This window comes from Rhinolophus sinicus, chromosome 3 (assembly GCF_057876585.1).
Source record: "Rhinolophus sinicus isolate RSI-liver-muscle chromosome 3, RSI-T2T, whole genome shotgun sequence".
In the NCBI taxonomy this organism is placed as follows: domain Eukaryota; kingdom Metazoa; phylum Chordata; class Mammalia; order Chiroptera; family Rhinolophidae; genus Rhinolophus; species Rhinolophus sinicus.
The window spans coordinates 92620663-92641329 of NC_142503.1; the positions used below are offsets into that span (position 1 = coordinate 92620663).

Here is a 20667-nt window from a genome sequence, read left to right on the forward strand (position 1 = left end):
ACGTGAGTGTATGCGTGCGTGCGCACACACAGTTCTAGTTTACACTAAATAAGAGCTGTAGAAAGCAAGGGCAGACATACACAGTGATACATCATCCCACAACGTATCCTAAGGACTTGAGAAAGAGGAAGAAACACAGGGAGGCTTAGGGCAGACCTCTGAGAAAAGGCAGGAAGGGGGAAGTACTAACTCTTTCAATTAAAAAATTGGTCCCAAGAACAGTCTGTGCTTCACACAGAGCTAGCTTTCAGCTTTAACAAGGAGCTTCTTCTGGGGTAACTGGCCTTCTGGCTCCCCCAAACACACCATCATTACATCCTAATTGTGTCACTGCAAACCCAATGCGGTCTGCACACAGATGCTGCTGCCTTCTGGCTCCAAGACGGAAGACTTGGTATCTGCAAACCATGACAGAGAAAAAGGAAGGCGGGACTCTTGTGCCTGCCACACCCAGGTACCTCCATGACCTTTAGTGCCAGGAATTCCAGCCTCTCCCTGCGCAGCCTCCAGCCACAGGACACTGACCACCTCCTGGCCTCATCTCCCCCTGCTCAAACGTTTATGTTAAAGGGTGAAGTCAGGCCAGAAGCTGACCACCCACATGGCTACTTTCTCTCAGAGTCTTCTTCATTTTTTCCATACATAAATATATTATACATACATACATATACTCATATAAAAAGCAGATAAAGTATATTCTATTTTATAAAATATTTTTTCATGCTGCTAGAGGATCCTTTATGATGACTTTGTTTTGGCTGCCCAATAGTCCACTGGTTTGATGTACCATTGTTAATTATTTCCCTAGTCTTTATTTACTGAAGTATTTTTGATCACGTAAATATATGCGGGCATGAGGAAGAAAAGATGACAGAAACATGGCCCCGTCGTGCGGAAGTTCCCAGTCTGGTCAAGGAAACACTGCAGTCAAAGGTGAGAAATGCAGTGAAATAAACATTTTCAAAGTGCTGTGGGGATAGCAAAGGAGTAACTTGCCCAGGAAAATGGAGGAATACTCCACAAACGGGTAATTTCAGCAGTTGCTTCCGAAGGCTCACTTTGCTAAATGGCAGTACAGCGGTTCCCCGCTACACGCAAGCTCTGGGCCGGGCAGTGCTCGGATGCACGTGTGTGAGGGTGTCAGCCTCCTTCCACTGAGGTTACTATCATCTCCTCCTAAGTGAGGAGATCAATGCTCAGATCAGTGTCAGTGGTTTGTGGGAGTCACACAGCTGGAAAGTGGTGGGGCTTGAATTAAAATGTGTGTCTGTTTCTGAAGTCCATTCTGATTTCCTCCGTAATTATATTAATAAAAGCACCTTTAAACAAAAAGCTTTTCTCTTTAAAAAAAATCCTTAAATTCTCAACCAGATTTGAATTCATATAACTTTTGATACATATGTTGCCTTCAAATAGGATCAACCTCCAGCCAAGCTGATCACGAAAAAAAAGGAAAAAAAAAAGATGTCAATTACAAATATAGAGAATGAAAGAGGGGACATCATTAGATTCCACAGACATTAAAAGGATAATATGGGAAATTATGAACAAGAATATGCCAACATTTGATAATTTAGAAGAAATGGACAAATTTCTTAATAAACATGAACTACAGAGCTCACCCAAGAAAAGTAGATAACCTAAAGATTTCTCTAAAAGAATTTAAATTAGTAGTTAAAACCATCACCAAAAATGAACACCAGGAGCAGACAGCTTCACTGGTAAATTCTATCAAGCATTTAAGGAGGAAATAATACCAATGTACACAACATCTGTCAGAAAACAACAAGACTCCTTGACTCATTTCATGGGGCCTGTATTGCCCCGTCCTGAAATCAAAGACAGATAGACAGACAGACAGACAGAAAGACTACAGACCAACATGCCTCATAAACAGAGATCCAAAAATCTTGTCAATATTAGCAAATTCAATCCAGCAACATAGAAGAAGAACACTACCTCATAATCAAGTGAAGTTTATTCCAGGAATACAGGTTGGTTCAATATTCAAACACAATGTAATTCACTGTATCAATGGGCTTTAAAAATCCCTCTGATCATCCTAACTGATGGAGAAATAGCAACTGACAAAATTCAACATCCATTCATGATGAAAACACTGGGTAAACTAGGAATAACAGGGAACTACTTCTATCTGATAGAATCATGGACATGTTGGTACAGTAACAGTACCCACTTCGTCGGGTTATTGTGAGAATTAAATAAGCTGAATTTGTAAAGGGTTTAGAACAGTGCCTAGCACAGAGTATATGCTATAATAAATGTAGCTGTTACTATTGAAAATGTTGGGGGTAGCCGGTTAGCTCAGTTGGTTAGAGCATAGTGTTAACAATACCACGGTTGCCGGTTTGATCCCCAGATGGGCCACTGTGAGCTGCACCCTCCTTAAAATGAATGAATGAATGAATGAATTTATAAAAAATTTTTTTGAATAAGAAGTAAACAACAAAAAGGATTAAGTTCCTGCAGCTATGAGAAAGAACGAGCTACTGCAACATGCAATAACATGGAGGAATCTCAGACATAATGTTGAACAAGAGAAGCCAAACGTATCAGAGTTCCTTACATAGAAGAGTACTATTTATAGTTTAACTTCAAGAACAGACCAAAGTAATCCATGGTGAGAGACATGAGAATAGTGGTTACCTTTGGAGTGGGGGTCATGAGTAGAAAACAACAGGGAAGCTTCTGGCATGCTGGATAGTGTGTACTATCATGACCAAGCATTTACCGGGGAGTTTATCTGCGTAAGTTGTGAAGTGGTACATTGAAGATTTGTGCACTTTACTGTACGTAAGTTACACTACAAAATAAGTAAGTGTCCACAATGCAACAGCATACGTGCTATGGCCCCAGTGATGCAATGATGTGTATGTGTACATACGAGGTCAAACAATTAAATTCATGAACTCATTCTAGAAAAAGTGCTACGTACTTCTTTGCTGAATATCACTACGGTCACCTTCGAAGAACTTCCGTTGGGAAGTTATGCACTGACGCCAGCGCCTAGTCCACCCTTCAAAGCAATTTTGGAACTCTTTTTCTAAAATGGCCATCAGAGCTGTCATCGTATTACCCTTCACGTCCTGAATGTCATCAAAATGTCTTCCTTTCAATATTTCCTTGATCTTTGGGTAAAGAAAGAAGTCACTGGGGGCCAGACAGGTGAGTAGAGAGGGTGTTCCAATACAGTTACTTGTTTACTGGCTAAAAACTCCCTCACAGACAGTGCTGTGTGAGCTGGTGCACTGTCGTGATGCAAGAGCCATGAATTGTTGGCGAAAAGTTCAGGTTGTCTAACTTTTTCACGCAGCCTTTTCAGCACTTCCAAATAGTAAAGTTGGTTAACTGTGTGTCCAGTTGGTACAAATTCATAATGAATAATCCCTCTGATATCAACAAAGGTTAGCAACAAGTTCTCAAACTTGTCAACAGACATTGTATACATAAGATGATATGTGAAAGGATTATTACAAAAACATTGTCTCAGGGGTGAGAGGTCTCCCCCCCATTTTTTTTAAAATGTATTATTTTCTTTTTAAAAAATAATGAGCATGTGTTATTTACCTAACTAGAAAAATATTTTTAAAGCTGTTTTCATATGGGATAAAACACCCAGGCCCTCGGGTTCAGTGATCCTCTTCTTGGAATGTGCTTCTCACTGGGCCCAGTAACACGTTCACCATAGCACTGCTTGTACCAACCCCAAATTGGATACTTATGTTTTCAATTCCAAATAATAGAATGCTATGCAGTAGTTAAAAATAATTAGATGAAACTAAAGGTACTTTGCTGAAAGACTGCCAAAACACATTATATAAAAAGTGATATTCTCATTATGAAACCATTAATGAAATAAAAGGAAAATTATGTATTTTTCTAGAAAATGATCCAGGAGGATAGTATAATTGAATAGTGATTTCCTCTAGGGAATGTCTAGAATATGATTGAGGTGAAGGGTATCTAAAAGGACCTTTGCTTTGTCTGTCCCTTTATAATGAGGCGCCTGATATTCATGAGTTACTTCCAAAATTAAAAATAATACATGGGAGATGTATTTCTTACTATTGAAGAAGGGAGTTTGGAAATACAGAAAGAGAGAACGAGAAACGAACACCATAGTGTTGAATTGAAATTGGAGGTATCAGTATGCACAATGGTTTTTTGATATAGAAAGATATAGAAGTGCGTATATGTTTATGTGCATTTCCAACTTTTGTCTGCTGAGAAGGCTTAGAAGTAACGATATCCCAGAAACAAGGAGCCATGTAGCACCCACATCCTGGTTTCTAAACATCATTCTCCATCAAAAGGAATCAGGGCTCCTTAGAGAAATGGCTGACTCCAGAACTGGGGCAGGAAAAGCAGTGAATTAACCTGGCTGTGCAAACAGAATAAGAAAGGGCTTGAAGAATGACGGAGACGTGTCAAAAGGACACAGGAGGCTGCAGGGGTGGGGGTGGGGAGGGGTTCCCACTGGCACAACTTGAGTATAAAAATAAAGACCAATAGTGACAGATTATAACCCATAGGATAAAAGAATAACTTATGAGTCAATACTGACATAAACATATAAATGAATAAATAAGTACATGGGCAAAAAGGGCGAGTTCTTCCATACAGTAGAATGCCAACTAATAAATGAAGAGGAACGAAGACTTAGAAAATCACCAACTGGCAACCACTATTGTAACAACTGTTTCAGCCAAGAATCCTGAATGCTAAAACTTGTGGGTGAAAGTATTATGAGAAACATTGATTACACAGGGAAAAATAGAACTTTCTAGTGGAGAACCTGGCTGACACCACCATAACCAAGTGATCAAACTGAACAGCTCCAATATTGGGACAAAGTAAAACCACCTGCTACCGGATATGGTGCTCGAAGGACACAATACCATTTCTGTGAGATCCTGCCCAAAATACATGATCTGAATCTTATTATGAGGAAACATCAGACAAATCCAAACTGAAGGACATTCTACAAAGAAATAGTCTGACTTTTTGAAAAATGTCAAGGTCACAAAAGATAAAAAAAGACTGAGGAACCACTCCAGATCAAAGGAAAGTAAACGGTGGTAACAGTTAAATGCAATCTTGGACCAGGAAGAAAAGAGATTTTTCTTTTGATGTAAGACATTAGTGGCAAAATTTGAATAAACTCTACAATTAGACAATACAGTGTTATCAGTGTTAATTTCCTGCTATTGATTATTGTACTATAGTTATGTAAGAAAATGTCCCTCAATTTTAGGAAATAAACACTGAAGTATTTAGGGGTAAATGAGCACCGCATGGGCAACTTATTCTAAAATGGGTCAACAAAAAAAGTGTTAAAAAAAAAAAGAGAAAATGATAAAGCAAACATGGTAAAATGTTAATATTTGGGGATTCTGAATGAAGAGTATTCCATAATACTTTGCACTATTTTTGCAAGTTTTCTGTAAATCTAAAACTATTTCAGAATAAAAAGTTAAAAATAGGGGCCGGCCCGGTGGCTCAGGTGGTTAGAGCTCCATGCTCCTAACTCCGAAGGCTGCCGGTTCGATTCCCACATGGGCCAGTGGGCTCTCAACCACAAGGTTGCCAGTTCAATTCCTCGAGTCCCGCAAGAGATGGTGGGCAGCGCCCCTGCAACTAAGATTGAACACGGCACCTTGAGCTGAGCTGCCGCTGAGCTCCTGGATGGCTCAGTTGGTTGGAGCACGTCCTCTCAACCACAAGGTTGCCGGTTCGACTCCCGCAAGGGATGGTGGGCTGTGTCCCCTGCAACTAGCAACGGCAACTGGACCTGGAGCTGAGCTGCGCCCTCCACAACTAAGATTGAAAGGATAACAACTTGACTTGGAAAAAAAAAGTCCTGGAAGTACACCCTGTTCCCCAATAAAGTCCTGTTCCCCTTCCCCAATAAAAAATCTTTAAAAAAAAAAAAAAAAGTTAAAAATATGTGCTTACTGAAGAAAATATGCTACATTAAAAAATATAAAGTTAAAAGAGAACAACCCAAACATCTACTATTTGTTTTTATTCTACCCATGTTTTTACATGTACATTATAAAATATATTTATTTTTAATACTAGTTTTTATACTACATATAATTTTTTTCTGCTTTTTTCAGTTATTCAATTGTGAACATCATAAATTCTCAAATGTTATTCCAACCTATAAAAAGTGTCATTTCCAGGATATCCTCTCTGTTACATATAATGCCATAAATACATGATGATTGATATCTTTTCAAGATAAATCTTTGTGCATCTGATTATTTCCTTAAAATAGAGTCTCTAAATTTATCTTAGAAATATTTCTGAATCAAAGGGAGTAAATATTTTTAAGCCTCTTGATTTACTGTTAAATTATTTTCCAAAAAGCAATTTATTTTCCACATGTCTCTGCAGCTCTAACTCTGCAAGACACAAGGGAGCAGAGCTATAAAGCACTGTGCCCACAGAAGCCTGGGAGGGAAACAGGAGAAAAACAACAACAACTAAACAATAAAAAGGAAAATCCCTAAATACTAGACTCAATAAGCACTCAAGGGAGGCCACAACACCTGTGGCCCAGAAGGTGGGCAGCGAAACGGATGCACAGACCAGACAGGCCGTCTCAGCAATGGCAACCATTCCTAGGAAACAGGACCCTCTGCTGGAAAGTGGGAGGTTTGCAGTGGGAGATGTGGGCCCAGAGTCGCAACCACACACCAGCCTGAGGACCACACAGCTTGGGGGCAAATGGATGCACCACTCAGCTCTCCGTCTGCTTTTCTCAGTCCCGAGTCCTCCTCTGGGAGACAGCTGGGGGGGAGCTTGTCAAGGCAGGGTAGTGGGTGACCCAGAAAGTAAGAATCAGAGTCCCGGGGAAGCACATTTCAATACTCATTTACACATGATTTATGTTTAAAAACGTCACACATTTAAACTGCTTATGCCATGACAACATTTACACACATGCACATATCTCTCTGTGCTGCAATGCCCTCATTTATAAAAGGAGGATGACATTACCAACCTCCCAGGGGCTGTCAGAAGTATATAGGACAATAGATGTGCCCCGTGTGTGACACCCACAGAAGAAAAAAAGTTGTTCACTACTGTTCAGTTTTGTGCCTCGTGTACTGGGTGTGCTCAAAGTGGGAGAACGCAGGTTAAGTGGCAGAGTACTTCAGCTCTGCCCCTGGAAGCCAGTCTAAGTGGCTCCCAAAAGCCCCTGATTTCCTTAAGAGTTTAGAAAAAACAGGATCTCCAAAAGCTCTGGAGAAACCCGACCTTTCCTTAGGGTAAGTAAGGGTCTGGGTTCTGAGGCCCAAAGCTCCCAGGGTCTGTCCAACCCTGCCTTTCAGGGAGCCTGAACCATCAGGATGTGTCCAGAGCCTCAGCTCACCCTGACTTCCAACAGGAAAGCCTAATGTACGCTTGGGTCAGGTTACGTGATGGGTGATGCGGTTCAAGTCCCTCGATAAAGCAGCAGAGGGCAGGGGGTGGTTCAAGGCCCCAGAAGCTACTGTGAGGGAGACAGAAGAAGACAATGCCTGGTGAAGGTCAGGCACAGCAGAGTGCTCAGAAGGTCTGAAATGACTAAAAAGTATAGATAGCAACAGCTCTTCTTGTCAAGAACACATATGAAGTGTGATCAAACAATACAGCGAATGTTTAAATTAAAAAAATCCATTACAGTGAAAGACACACTGCCATTAATGCCCCTCAAAATACCCTCCCTCGCTTTGAACACACTTATCCCATCATTCTTGTCACTTTCTGAAGCAGTTCTAGAAGTCCTCTTTCGTGAGTGTCTTTAGTTCCCCTGTTGTGGCTGCCTCAATGTCCTGAATCATTTTGACTTTGGGGAAGAGCCAGAAGTCACAAGGTGCCAGATCCAGTGAATAAGGTAGATGAGGACACACCGTAATGTTTTTATTTGACAGAAACTGTCGTACCAGAAGCGATGTGTGACATGGAGCCTTTCCGTTGTGATCACAAAATACGGTGACTGCTGCTGCCGGGGGCCATTCAATGGGAAGGCAGGAATCTTCCATATGGGAAGCGGCACATCGAACCTTAGTAACAGTGTGTGACAAGTTTCAACTTGTTCTGTGAGCTATGGTTGAGAGAAGGTGTGTTTTAAAATGTGCCGCAAATCATCCTCCATCATGACAACGCTCCATGTCACACATCGTTTCTGGTACGGCAATTTCTGTTGAATAAAAACATCACGGTGTGTCCTCATCCACCTTACACACCAGATCTGGCACCGGGCGGCTTCTGGCTGTTCTCCAAAGTCAAAATGACCATGAAAGGTAAATGTTTTGAATTGATTCAGGATCAATTCAAATTGATGCAGGATCAATTGAGGCAGCCATGACAGGGGAACTAAAGACACTCACGAAAGAGAACTTCCAGAACTGCTTCAGAAAGTGGCAAGAACGATGGGCTACATGTGTTCGAAGCAAGCGGGAGTATTTTGAGAGGGATTAATGGCAAAGTGTCTTTTACTGTAATAAATTTTTTAAATTTAAACATTCACTGTATTGTTTGATCACTCCGTGTAGCTTAGGACTCTGAACTCCCGCCAAACCCCATGCCTCTCTGTCCTCATTACTGTACCATCATTAAACATCAGCTCCACCGGGGCAAACTTCCACTGGCCAGAATGGAAAACCGATGGCACCTTAATCCAAACTCACCAGTTTGCTCTGGTGTGAAGAGTAGCCTCTACTTATTCCAAACCACTTTGGCAGGATTATTAAACACTCACAACAGGAACAAGTCAGTAACAATCAGATGGCATGGTGACAGAGGACTGTCTTGTGGTGTCTATAAAAGCACCCACAATTATTACATTCCATTTATAAGACAGTGCCTCAGCACTAAACCATTAGCTGACGACAGTTTATTGCCCCGACCGCGTTCTCTTAAGGAGCAGGAAGACAAACACACTCCGGTGCTGCCTGACATTGCAGCTGTCACTTGGGACAGGTGCACCAGGTCCTGCAAGACGCCCCTAAGGCTGACAGTGTGATGCTCCCTCTGCCAGGAGCGCTGCAGACTTGGCTGCAGCAAACTGTGGGGCACAGCTGGGTGATGAGCACCCCTGTGCCACTGCATCCGCTGTGGCTTCTTCCTGTTAGAAAAGACGCCCACCACATCACACAGCGCACCTGTGAGAGGGGCAATGAGGACATTTCTCCAGGTGACAGGACTGGGAAATCCCACATCCTCGTGCCTTAAGGCATCACTGCATGCAACGCCCAGTGTAGGCAAGGGGACCCTGCTTGGCACTTGGCTTCCACAAGGGGACTCAGCACCTCAATGTGTAACTTCTAGGGTTGCTGTGATGGGGAGAAGACTGGGGACTCAGCCCCAGCTCTTAAATGCTTCAGGCCAGAAGTGACACCCATCAGTCGCTCTCACAGGCCACCAACGAAAGTTAACTTCAAGAGGATCAGAGCTGTGGGGGCGGAACAGGAATACGCAGTGAGCAGTGAGTGCGTCTGCGCAGAGTGCAGAGCTCACCTGAGGGATGAGATGGAGGCAGAACTAGTGGGAGTCCAGCTCCTCAAAGACTCATGATGTATAAACCGGGTTTTTAAAAACGGAAATATAGTTCATATACCATAAAAGTCACCATTTAAAGATATACATACAGTTCAGTGGTTTTCAGCATATTCACCCATTGTGCAACCATCACCGCTAATTCCAAGAACAGTTTCATCACCCCCAGAAGGATTCTCGTACCCATCAGCAGTCACTCTCCACTCTTCACTTGTCTTCCCCTCTTTGCTCTGGACATCAAGAAACTGAACAAATCGAAAAAGCCTCTGGCTATCCTTAAGCCTGGTCAACCCCCATCATTTCCTATTTGCCTCATCTATTTTTTTCTAAGTAAATACTAACAATAATTAACATGTATTAAGCCTTCACACTCGGACATCCTACCATTTCATTTCATCCTTACAACAGCCTTCTGAGTTCTAGGAGCTGTAATTATCACAAAGGTCAAAGTCCTGTCTAAAGTCAGGGAACTGGTAAGTGGTAGAACCAGGATTCCAACCCAGGCTAAGTGGCGTCACAGCCATCCTATCAGCCATGTGCATTTCCTTCAAAATCTTTTCAGAGCAGGGCAAAGTTATAGATAGAAGTTGCTTCATTGAATGACCTGGGGGTTTATTTTGCAGTTAACATTCTGGCTGCACCATCAGATGACAGTATTACTCAAAATTAAGTAACCTGTGGAGACATGACAGAAGCTGCTATCCGGCTGGAGCAATCTTGTATTTTGTTCCCCTAGTGCTCAAGAATCCTGACATAACACGGTGCTCAGTCCATGTATTTGCTCAATGACTGAATCAACAAAATGTTCCAGACCAGTCATCTCTCTGCACTCAGTGGTACAGCACCGTGGCCTGCAGCCAGGAGCATTTGAACAGAACCAGTGCCATCTTCTGAGAACTCCTGGCTCTGCTTACAGTCCCCCACTAAGGGGCAAGAAGCCAAGCTAGGCTTTCTAACCTTCACACCACATTGGCAGGACACTGCCTATGGGATGTGCCAAGAACCTCAGGAGCTTCACTGTGGACTGTCTGCCTCCTATCCCAGGCAAAGGGTCTCTCCCCACTCACTCTCCCAGATTCTCCCACTTTACCCCTGCTGATAAAATACATCACTCTGAGTCTATTCTCTTGCTCCCATGCCCCAAAGATCTGCCCTTACTATTATTATACGAGAGCCTCAAGTTCCCTGCCCTGAACCATGTGGGTCCCAGAAAGGCCTACCTGTGGGTCACGCTCCTGTTCTTTAGGACATTCCCTCCTCCGTGGCCTAAGCTGTCATCACCCTGTCAGTATGACCCACACACAAGCGCGGTCCGGGCACCTCACAGAGGGCCTGGTGCACACAAGGTGCTCTACAAACGCCAACCAGTACAGAGGTTGCTGCCCTCTGCCTTATTCGCAAAGCTTATATGAAGGCCCAGGGAAAAGTGCTTCTTGTGATAAACGGATCTGCTTCCTTTTTCCAATGTTTGCTGTGCAATCCCATCCTTCTTTGCCTCGCCCTCTAGAAAGGTCTGAGCTGAGTTTTGTGCTCAATCACAAGCTTCCCCTGATTGTTTTTTGGTACAATTACCTACCTCCCAGGGTCCTTCTCTCAATTACTACATCTTTCCATGATCTTGGTTTTGCTGAGACGAGTGTGGGCCTTGAAATTAAACAAACTTAAAATGCAGTGGAGCCATGAACAACATGGGCCTTGCAGACAGACAGACCTTGGTTCATACCCAGATGTGCCGACTGGACACCACGGGCCCGTCCCCCAATGCGCCACCTGCACACCACGGGGCCCGCCCCCCAGATGTACCGCCTGCACACCACGGGGCCCGTCCCCCCCATGCACCACCTGCACACCACGGGGTCCGTCCCCCCCCATGCACCGCCTGCACACCACGGGGCCCGTCCCCCCCCATGCGCCACCTGCACACCATGGGGCCCGTCCCCCAGATGCGCTGCCTGCACACCACAGGGCCCGTCCCCCCCCCCATGTGCCGCCTGCACACCACGGGGCACCTCAGCCTCAGTCCCGCCCGGCCATCCTCACAGCATTATGATCATCGCATGAGATATAAAACAGCCAGCACAGGACCTGACATACAACAGACATTCAAAGGTGAAATTAGATCCCTTTTATTCATTTTAATTAGATTTTTAAAAATAAACAAGTTTATTCATGTTTTTGGCATCCAGGTAACTGATCTAGAAATATCTAGAAAGACAGAATACTATAGGGGGTACCCAAGTTCTTTCTCTTCTTCAGTTATAAAATGGTTAATTATTCAGTAAACTATCAATTATGGGGAGAATTTGAAACGTTTAAAATTTCACACCTAGATAGAAAACTAAAATCTTACAAAAAGAACATATGACACCTCAGAATAATCTTGAAAAATACAGATCAGACCCAATATTGACGGTCAGTACGCAGGAGAAAGCGTCGCATGACACGGGATGAGAGAAGCCATAATCGTTCATCCAGTCACTCCTCCATTCACGCAGTTAGTATTTCCTGAGTGCCTGCCTTCCCCCTGGAACTGCCGCACACACTGGCTGACAATCGTGGAAAAGACGGGGAAGTTCCTGTCCTCACTTAATTCACATTCTACTCCAAGCACACTGCCATGAGGGAGAGGGCGAGTTAGGCTCCTATAATTATAAGCCACTTCCATATCTTTTATGGAAGTAGATGGAGAAGGGAAGAAAAACACAGAGCAGTAAGACAGTGAGAGCGATTGTAAATTCTTGAGCAAAAGAGGGGTGATAAAAGCAGGGCTTTGAGATCAATCTAGCAATAGTACCGGGAGGTAGTGAGGGGAACGGGGAGGAGGAATTATGGACTCAGGAGGCCAATTAGGGGTCTGGCACAACCAGGAAATGACAAGGGGCTACAATAAGACCATGGCAGCGGACAGAGATTCAAAGACTAAAAACGGACAGGACTTCATGGTGGCGGAAACACAGAATGAAGACAGGGAAAGTGGGCAGACGTCATTTGTCCTTAGAGCTTCAGAGACCAAGAGGATGGTAAGGTCACTAACAGGGATAGAGACCTTGCCGGTGGGGTGGGGTGGGGTGTGGTGGGGTGGGGTGGGGTGGGGTGGGGTGGGGTGGGGTGGGGTGGGGTCAGGTAGGCAGGATGGGCTTTTTCATCTCTGTTGCCATGCTAACTGACCTTTTAGAGTTTGCAAATCCCATTACATAAGGGACTGCATCCAACATGTCCACATAGCACTGTGGTTTCTTAAACAAAGCAAAGGTTCTGAAACCCTTAACTGAAACCAACAAATGCTCACCTTCACAAGACCACAAATACCTGACGTGATGCCTGGAATGTGTCCCAACCTAAACCCCACCCCCGAAAGTCCTGGGCATGATTGGCTAATACATTCTCCTGTGTATTCAAGAACCATCATCCATGTTTATAGTGTTGAAAACCGACCCCAAGTGACCTACAGATACGAAGTCAACACATCTGGGTTTAGAGAAGGTGAGCATGAGTTCATGGGTTCCTACCCAGCCCTCAAACCTTTGTACAGACCCCGCCTACCCAATGCAACGATGATGCATGCCTGGAGGATCAAAGTATTCAAGATCACGGTGCTCTTACATAAGCACCAAAGGACGAGGGAACGTGGACAGCTGAGCTCGGCAAACAGGGTGGGGTGCGCAGAACCATAAGAAAAGGCACTGAAGGTAAAGCTAGGGGAATTTTTAAAATGACTAAACATGGGCCGGCCAGGTGACTCAGGCGGTTGGAGTTCCGTGCTCCTAACTCCGAAGGCTGCCGGTTCGATTCCCACATGGGCCAGTGGGCTCTCAACCACAAGGTTGCCAGTTCAATTCCTTGAGTCCCACAAGGGATGGTGGGCAGCACCCCCTGCAACTAAGATAGAAAGGCAACAACTTGACTTGGAAAAAAAAAGTCCTGGAAGTACACACTGTTCCCCTTCCCCAATAAAATCTTTAAAAAAAAAAAGACTAAACATAATTCAGAAATTTCACGTGGAATTACGTAAGTCCCACATCAGAGGGCACACTCCAGAGTCCATCTCCCTCCATTGTTACAACCAGGGAGACAAAATCCAACTTTTTCTAGTTTGTTTTCCTACTATAGGATGTCTCCTAAAAAGTCCAATTCTCTGAGAAACAGTTCACGGCTGATGCCACCAGTTTGGCCCATCATTATATTCTAGTTTAGCCTTTGAAATGGATTAATTTATGGGAAGTAGCTGTACATTCTTTCAGCTGTGTAACGATGCTGTGCAAAGGAGATTAGAATGCCTCAACCTCCAGCACTCCAATTAAAGAATAACTCTTTTATTTTCCCCCAACATAGTCACCTCTTTATAAGCAAAATAAGTTATCTCCCCTTATCAACCATTTTATCCATAAGCCACTCACAAGAACGATGTTCCCCAGGTCCTTTGTTCAAAACATACCCAAGTGTTCACCAAGTTGCCAACCAGCATCAGGCATGACAGAGGCTGATGAACTTGGCTCCAATGGACCCAACCAACAGGAGCCACCAGCCTGCAAAAAGCCATGGTTTGCCCATGGGACTCCTCTGCCACCTTCACACACACACACCCCAACAGGTACACAACTAATGTAAACACCTCACTTGGGAAGGCGGTTGGGGGAGGAGAAATATTTTTAGAATGTAGAGCTCTAAAATGGTAATGATTCAGATTTAGGCACAGGAAGATATTTCCAGATGATGAAGTCATTCAAAGAGAAAGACACTAGGCAGGAAGAAAGTCTGAACACCCCATACAGAAAAACGCTTCTGTGCTAGTCCCATCACTGACCTATTTAAAAGCCTTGCCATCACTTAGCAGGGTTCACAAACCACCTTCAGAGAGGTCCCGATTGCTCCAAGCCTCACACAACCTGCAACCTCCACCTCCACCCTCCAGAGGGGTTGCGCTTTGGTGGGCTCAGTGAATACCTACTACCCTCCAAGAACCATCTCAAATGTCATCTCTTCTGTGGAGCTTTGCATGACGCCCCCACATGGGGCTCAGCACCAAGAATAAGAGCCTCATGTGCATTATCTCAAGAATAAACTCCACAACTCTGTCATAATTGTTTACTTTTATGTTTCTTTCCCACCCCAGCAGAGTTCTCAAGTGCCTGAACCAGGTTCTAAACATGAAGCTTAGACCCTGAAAGTCAAATATGGTTTTTTTTAAGTGTCATTCCACAGGGATGGAAACATTACCAAGAACAGGGAGCATTAACTGCAGGAAAATAAACACCTCTTGAGCTGTTGCTCCGGGAGGCAGGTGGAGCCGGACTCCATTCCCCTACTGCATGGATGTGTAATCTGCTCAGCTGCCTCTAATTTCCATAAAATACCAGATAACTGAATTGTACAGGAAAACAAGTTTTGTTCTGTAGCCTATATAACAACAAAATAATAGTAATATAATAGTAATTAATAAAGAACTGGCATCGTCTAGCTATCATATACTCATTTCATTTATGTTTCTTACACTAGAATGAAACTAGTATGTACAGTGAACATACAAAACACACATACTTGTGCTTTGTGGTATTGGAAGTGAGGAGGAACAATCGTATCATTAAGTACTTATATGTGTTAGGAGATTTCTCTTCCATCAGGACAAACAAACAAAGAAATCCTCTCCAGTCAGAAAAGGAGACACAGCACTGAAAGAAGGCGGCCCTGGTGAGGCCTCAGTTTCACCCTCAGAGCCTTGAGCAAGTGACCTCAATTCTGAGACCCTTCCCTAGCTGTGAAGTGGGCAAGGACACACCAACCTTTGGGGGTCACCAGAACTTAAATATGTGTGTGTGTACACACATGCATACATCACACACACTTAGCACAGTCTGCATAAATTTTCCTGAAATAAAGCATCTCTCCATTAGCAGTTAATCTTCACAACCGGCCTTAGAATTATGAATTAAAAAACCATGAGTCTGTTGGTGGTAACATAACAAGGTATCATTTTTGGAAGGGAGTCTGGCAATATCTATTGATATTTAAACTCACACCATTTCTGCAATCTCTCTCCCTCTCCCTCCTTCTCTCTCTCTCTCTCTCTCTCTCTCTCTCTCTCCCTCCCTCCCTCCCTCCCTCCCTCCCTCCCTTTTCTGTATTAATTTTCTGCATAGAAAAATATGTCTCAGTCTCAGGCTATGAAGGATGCCTATCTGTATTGCGTGTTTCTGTAATAGTCTTTTTTGTAATAATGAATGAGCACTTAAACATTTTTGTGAACAGAAAAAAATACATTTCTACAAAAAATCATTTCTTCATTTCATTTTTCTGATTTTAATTTTAGAATGAATCTGACATATAACGAAAAGTTAAATCCGAAATTATGTGACAAACCTTGTGTTGCTTGTTCCCCCCAGCACTAGAAGATCAGATTCATGCAGGATTTGTCTGTTTCGGTCACTGCTATACCCTCAACACCTCAAATATTGCCTTCCTATTCAATATTTGTTAAATGAATACATTTAAAAGCTTATAAACATTGTTCCAACTCTTCCACTTCTAAGAATTCACTGTGCAAAAATACTTGCCCAACTGCACAAGAACAAGACTACTCAGGCAGAATTTATAATAACAAAAAGCTGCAAACCACCTACTTTTTCAATAATACTGGTTACTGGAATATTCTGTCATTTTAAAAAGAATGAAGTAGATCTCTACATAGTGATATAGAAATTCATCATGTTAAGTAATAAAAAGAAAGCCCCAGAACAGTAGGACTAGTTTCATCTTGGTTATGTGTTTAAAATTTAAATAGTAAACAATTTCTGTTGCTTTAAGTTTTAAAATGTTAGATAATGTTTTTATACGTGAAGAAAACTCTCTGGAGAATATATACTATACCACTAGTAGTGACTTTTTGTCCCAGTGTAAGGCTATATGAGGGGTGCTCATTATCTATATGGCATATTTCTGTAATAGTTTTTGAAATAAGCACGTATTTTTGAAAACAGAAAATTACATTTTTATGAAAACAGTCATTTCTCCATTTCAGTTTTTTTTTTTAATTTTAAATGAATCTGACATATAAGTTAAATGCCAAAGCACTAAACGAGGCCCACGGGCCTGCAGTGGTTTGTCAAAAGCCACTCAGTGCTTGTGCCAGAGCTGAAAGTGAGGTTCCCTGACTCCCAATCCAGTGGGTCTGCTCCTTCTTAAAGTACAAGAAAGCGAAGATATTGCAGGGGCAACTTGGTTCTCTGGAACCATGAAAGGTCCTATAACTACAGAAGCTTCCATCAGGGGAAAAACAAAAAGTTGCTTAAAATCTGAATTCTTACTAACTTGAAACATTCCATGGGTTTAACAAGTAAACGTTCTGGATTTGCCAAGCCGTTCTGATTTCAAATAGTCTATCTCCCAAATACACATGGTCTATCTAACTCAGATCCTGAATTTCAAGGGGTTAAGGGAGGATCAACCCAGTCATTGGCAGGTCCTAAAATTTCAAGTTCGTCAGGCAACTGACCTCTCTGGCTGATTATAAACTCATACAACCCAGAGGTATTCACCTGCCTGACTCCTGTTGGCTGCAGTCAATGCTGCTATTTCCAGGGCTTGAAGTCCATCCCTGGGGTTCCTTTTATTTCAAACCTACCTGTCCTTTTTTTCAAGTGCTAGACATGAAGAATTTTGGAGAGTTAAGACCACTCTGAAGTTTTCAACAGCACAACACAACTGGAAGCTAAGATTCCATGCTCTGAAATGCAGGCCTATTTTTTGGACACTTGAGAAAATGATTAAGCTATCTGTCCCATGAAACAGTTTCCTACATCACGTGTATGAAAATCATGAGAAACTCAAGAACTGACCACTCTCTGAAAAGGGAAATAAGAACTCCTTAGAGGGACACAAAGAAAGCAATCCCTTCTGGGCTTTCTGCTTTACTAAAACAACCACTCAGAGGGGACTTGTGTAGGCATAACTTGTGAGTGGTTCACGAATCAATGGCTCCTCCCCAAACAACAGGAATTACAGCATTGCACAGTAAGGACAATGGATCTCAGAGGGTTAGTTAACTGCTCAGCTTAAAGGCTGCTCAGCTTAAAGGACAATTCTCAATGTCACCTCCCCTTCAAGGCTCTTTTTTGATCCTCAGAACCTCAACCCTGTGGGGACAGGGTGGGCTGTATCACCATCTGTGCTACTGAAGAGGCTCAAAAAGTTACGCATCCTGACAAAGTGCCAAGATTCAGACCCAGGACCACCCACTCCACTCCGTCTCCCTTAGTGCTAGCACTATTCTCTAGCGCGGCCAAACTCAGAGGGAAGTCTGCCTTTTGGGGGGTCTAACGGAGGAGGCAGTCGCGTTCATCGAAATGACCCCAAACTCCTCAGTATTGGTCGCCAGCTTACACAATGGTGATTTGCCTTAAGAAATAAAAAACAAAGTCGAGGTCTATTTCCCTGAAGCCCCCACCCCCATCTTACCTGCCTAGGAAACCTCGACCTCTTACCCAAATGCTGCCACGAGTTAAGGGTGCTCACGGCTGCCCAGGAGAGCTCAGCAAAGATTTGTAACAGCGGCCGCCAAGACACCTGCCCACCAGGGACACTGATCCCCAGAGATGCCCGGGCCTCGCCAGCACGCAGAGCGATTCCCAGGGGAGGCCGGGCTAGCCGGACCCCCTGAGCCCTCGACTGAGCCCACCTGATGCTGCAGGATCGGATTCTGGCCCCATTCGCACTCACAGAGCGCCTCCTACGTGAGTTACCCCCAAAACTGTTTGCCTCGAGGCCCATCGTACAGACGGGAAAACTGAGGCTTGGAGAGGAAAAGCAGCTTAGCCCTTAGGTGGTGGCACCGGGCCTGGTGCCCGAGCCCTTTGACGCCGAGACTTAACACTCGGTGGAAGGGCCTGTCGAGCGCCTCCGGCCGTGGAAACCCGACAGTCAAGCTGCCGCAGGAGGTCAGCTCGAGGGGAAGGGCCAGCCCGGGATGGGCCAAGGTGGGAGCTGCGGTTTCTGTGCGAGCGCCAGATGAGACACTCAGCAACCCGGCCCGCGAAGCTGCCCCACCGCCAAGGGCCGGGGCGGCCGAGACCAGAAGGAGTCGGGTCCCGGAGCCCCGGCAGCCGCAGAACCTGGCGCCGGGACCTCACAAACCCCGCGCCCGCGATCGCGCGCACTCACCACGGGCGGCCCGGTAGCACTCCCCGCACCTGCGCAAGACCGCGGCAAGCCCACACCACTGAGGTGCTACCACTGCCCGCGCCGGTCACGGGGGTAGGGGCGTGGCCGTCGGCGGCACCGCCCCACCTAACACGAGCGCGTTCCCTGGGCCAGGTCTCCCCCTGCGAATCCGAGCTCTTGGTACGGCCCGGCCCCGCCCCGCCCCCTCCGTCTCTCTTTGGGCTACGGGCCTGAAGGCCAGGCACGTAGTTCCCTGCGGGGCGGGACTTCAGGCTGCGTGACGTCTCTTGCCCGGTCACTGCGGCCCCCTGGCCCGCTGCCCACCCTCTCCCGGGTCACCGCAGGGCTATGTCTGTGCGCCGCGCCGTCTGGCCTGCTGCTGACCTCCACTCGTGTGTGTTCCCCGCTTTTTCTCCTCTGCGGCCCTCAGTTCCCTGACCTGAGTCTGCGTGCACAGATGGTCGGGGGTCCCTCCTGCCTGACCAGGGATGGGAATGGTGGCTGCTTGGGTCGGGGCGGGAAGTGATCAAGCAGGAGCTAGGACTGGACCCACGCGGGAAGGGACAGAGGGCGCTTTGGGTTTCACAGGTCTGGCAGCCTTGGTCCCCCTGCCTCCTACTGCAGTTCCTACATTATAGATGTTGATGTCCAAGAATGTCCAAACCTCTAAAGAATTTTTATAATAATTTATTTGCGCCAAACAGAGGATACCCTGGAAGCAAGATCTTACACTGAGAAAAATGCTTCCAAGAAATGACAATTGGTAGCTTCTTTTATGCATTTGGAATTTAAGGAGGAAATGTAAGGAAGATTACATAAAAGTGGGAGAAAGCGAGGCAGTTGGGGATCTGATTACAGGGCACTTAACAAGATTATATGCTCTCTTGAGGGTGGTCACAATTCAGAAGGAGGGATCTGAAAAGAGATATTTCAAAGGTGTGTTAACCTAGGTGTTCAGAAACAGTGGACAGGGCTTTGCTTAAAACAAAGATAAATATGCCTTTTACCAAAGAAGTTATATGCTTGGGGCATAACTACCCACCATGACCTGCCCAGTTAAGAATTTCTGATTAGATAACACTGAGGTCACTTTCCGTAGAATCCCCTTTTAATCCACATAGGGTTCTGAGGATTAAGTGACATACTTTGTGTTCCTGAAGGATTTAGCTCAATGAAATAGTGAGTGCTCTAGAAATGTAAGCCACTGACATTATTATTTACTATTATTATTACAGGCTCTGCCTCAAATTTCTTTTGGAACAGTGGGCAACTCACTTCCTTCAAAGCCTGTTCTTTTTTGAAAACGAGACTGACCAACCAAATGATTTGAAAATAGTAAGGACCTACACAGAGGGAATTGTTACCATGATCCCAGTTTTAGGCTTCCTATATCCAGGAACCAGTCCCTCCAATAGGTTTGATGAATGCAGTAGCCCTCAGGATGGGGTGTGCCGTGTCCACCTTAGGGACTGACCATGTAACTCCTATACTAGATCCTCAAGAGAGCAGTGGGAAATTCATCACCCAGATCTCCGATACTTCCTCCCACCTTTTCAACACCTTGTTGACCATCTCCCATGGGTGTCCCAGTGAGGTTTCAAACTTTGACTCTGGATCCTTGCACCTTACTCTGTGACGCCAGAACTCATAACACTGAGTTCTCACTCTCTAATAGCATCTCTGAGGCAGGAAACAGGCAGGCATCTTCTTTTGCTTTTTCCCATTGAACCAACTGAGTCCTATGGAGTCTATCTCCAAGACTCCCCCTTCTCACCTTTCCTGCTGCCCCTGCCCATGTGTGGTGTTCAGGTCTACCTGGTTAATCTCAGCAGCTCCTGACTGCGCATGTCTCCTCCAGTTTCTTCTATACTCACTGCCAGGAATATTTCTTCATATACTGCTGTGCTCACTGCCCCACTTTCCTGTCCTTTTACCCTTCCTCCT

General features: G+C 44.7%; 1 protein-coding gene across 2 annotated transcripts in view; it reads right to left on the reverse strand.

The window, feature by feature from the left end:
- Nucleotides 1-18856, reverse strand: part of POR (cytochrome p450 oxidoreductase) — a 62779-nt gene extending 43923 nt beyond the window's left edge. The window contains exon 1 of one of the 2 annotated variants that reach the window (XM_019717669.3): nucleotides 18724-18856. Coding sequence is in view for 1 of the 2 variants with exons in the window: in XM_019717667.3 (XP_019573226.1) it covers nucleotides 18242-18333 (92 nt within the window). In the remaining variant the exon portion in view is untranslated. Of the gene's footprint in view, nucleotides 1-18241 lie in introns of both variants that reach the window. The other variant, XM_019717667.3, reaches the window with a different exon arrangement.
- Between the last annotated feature and the right edge of the window lie 1811 nt (nucleotides 18857-20667).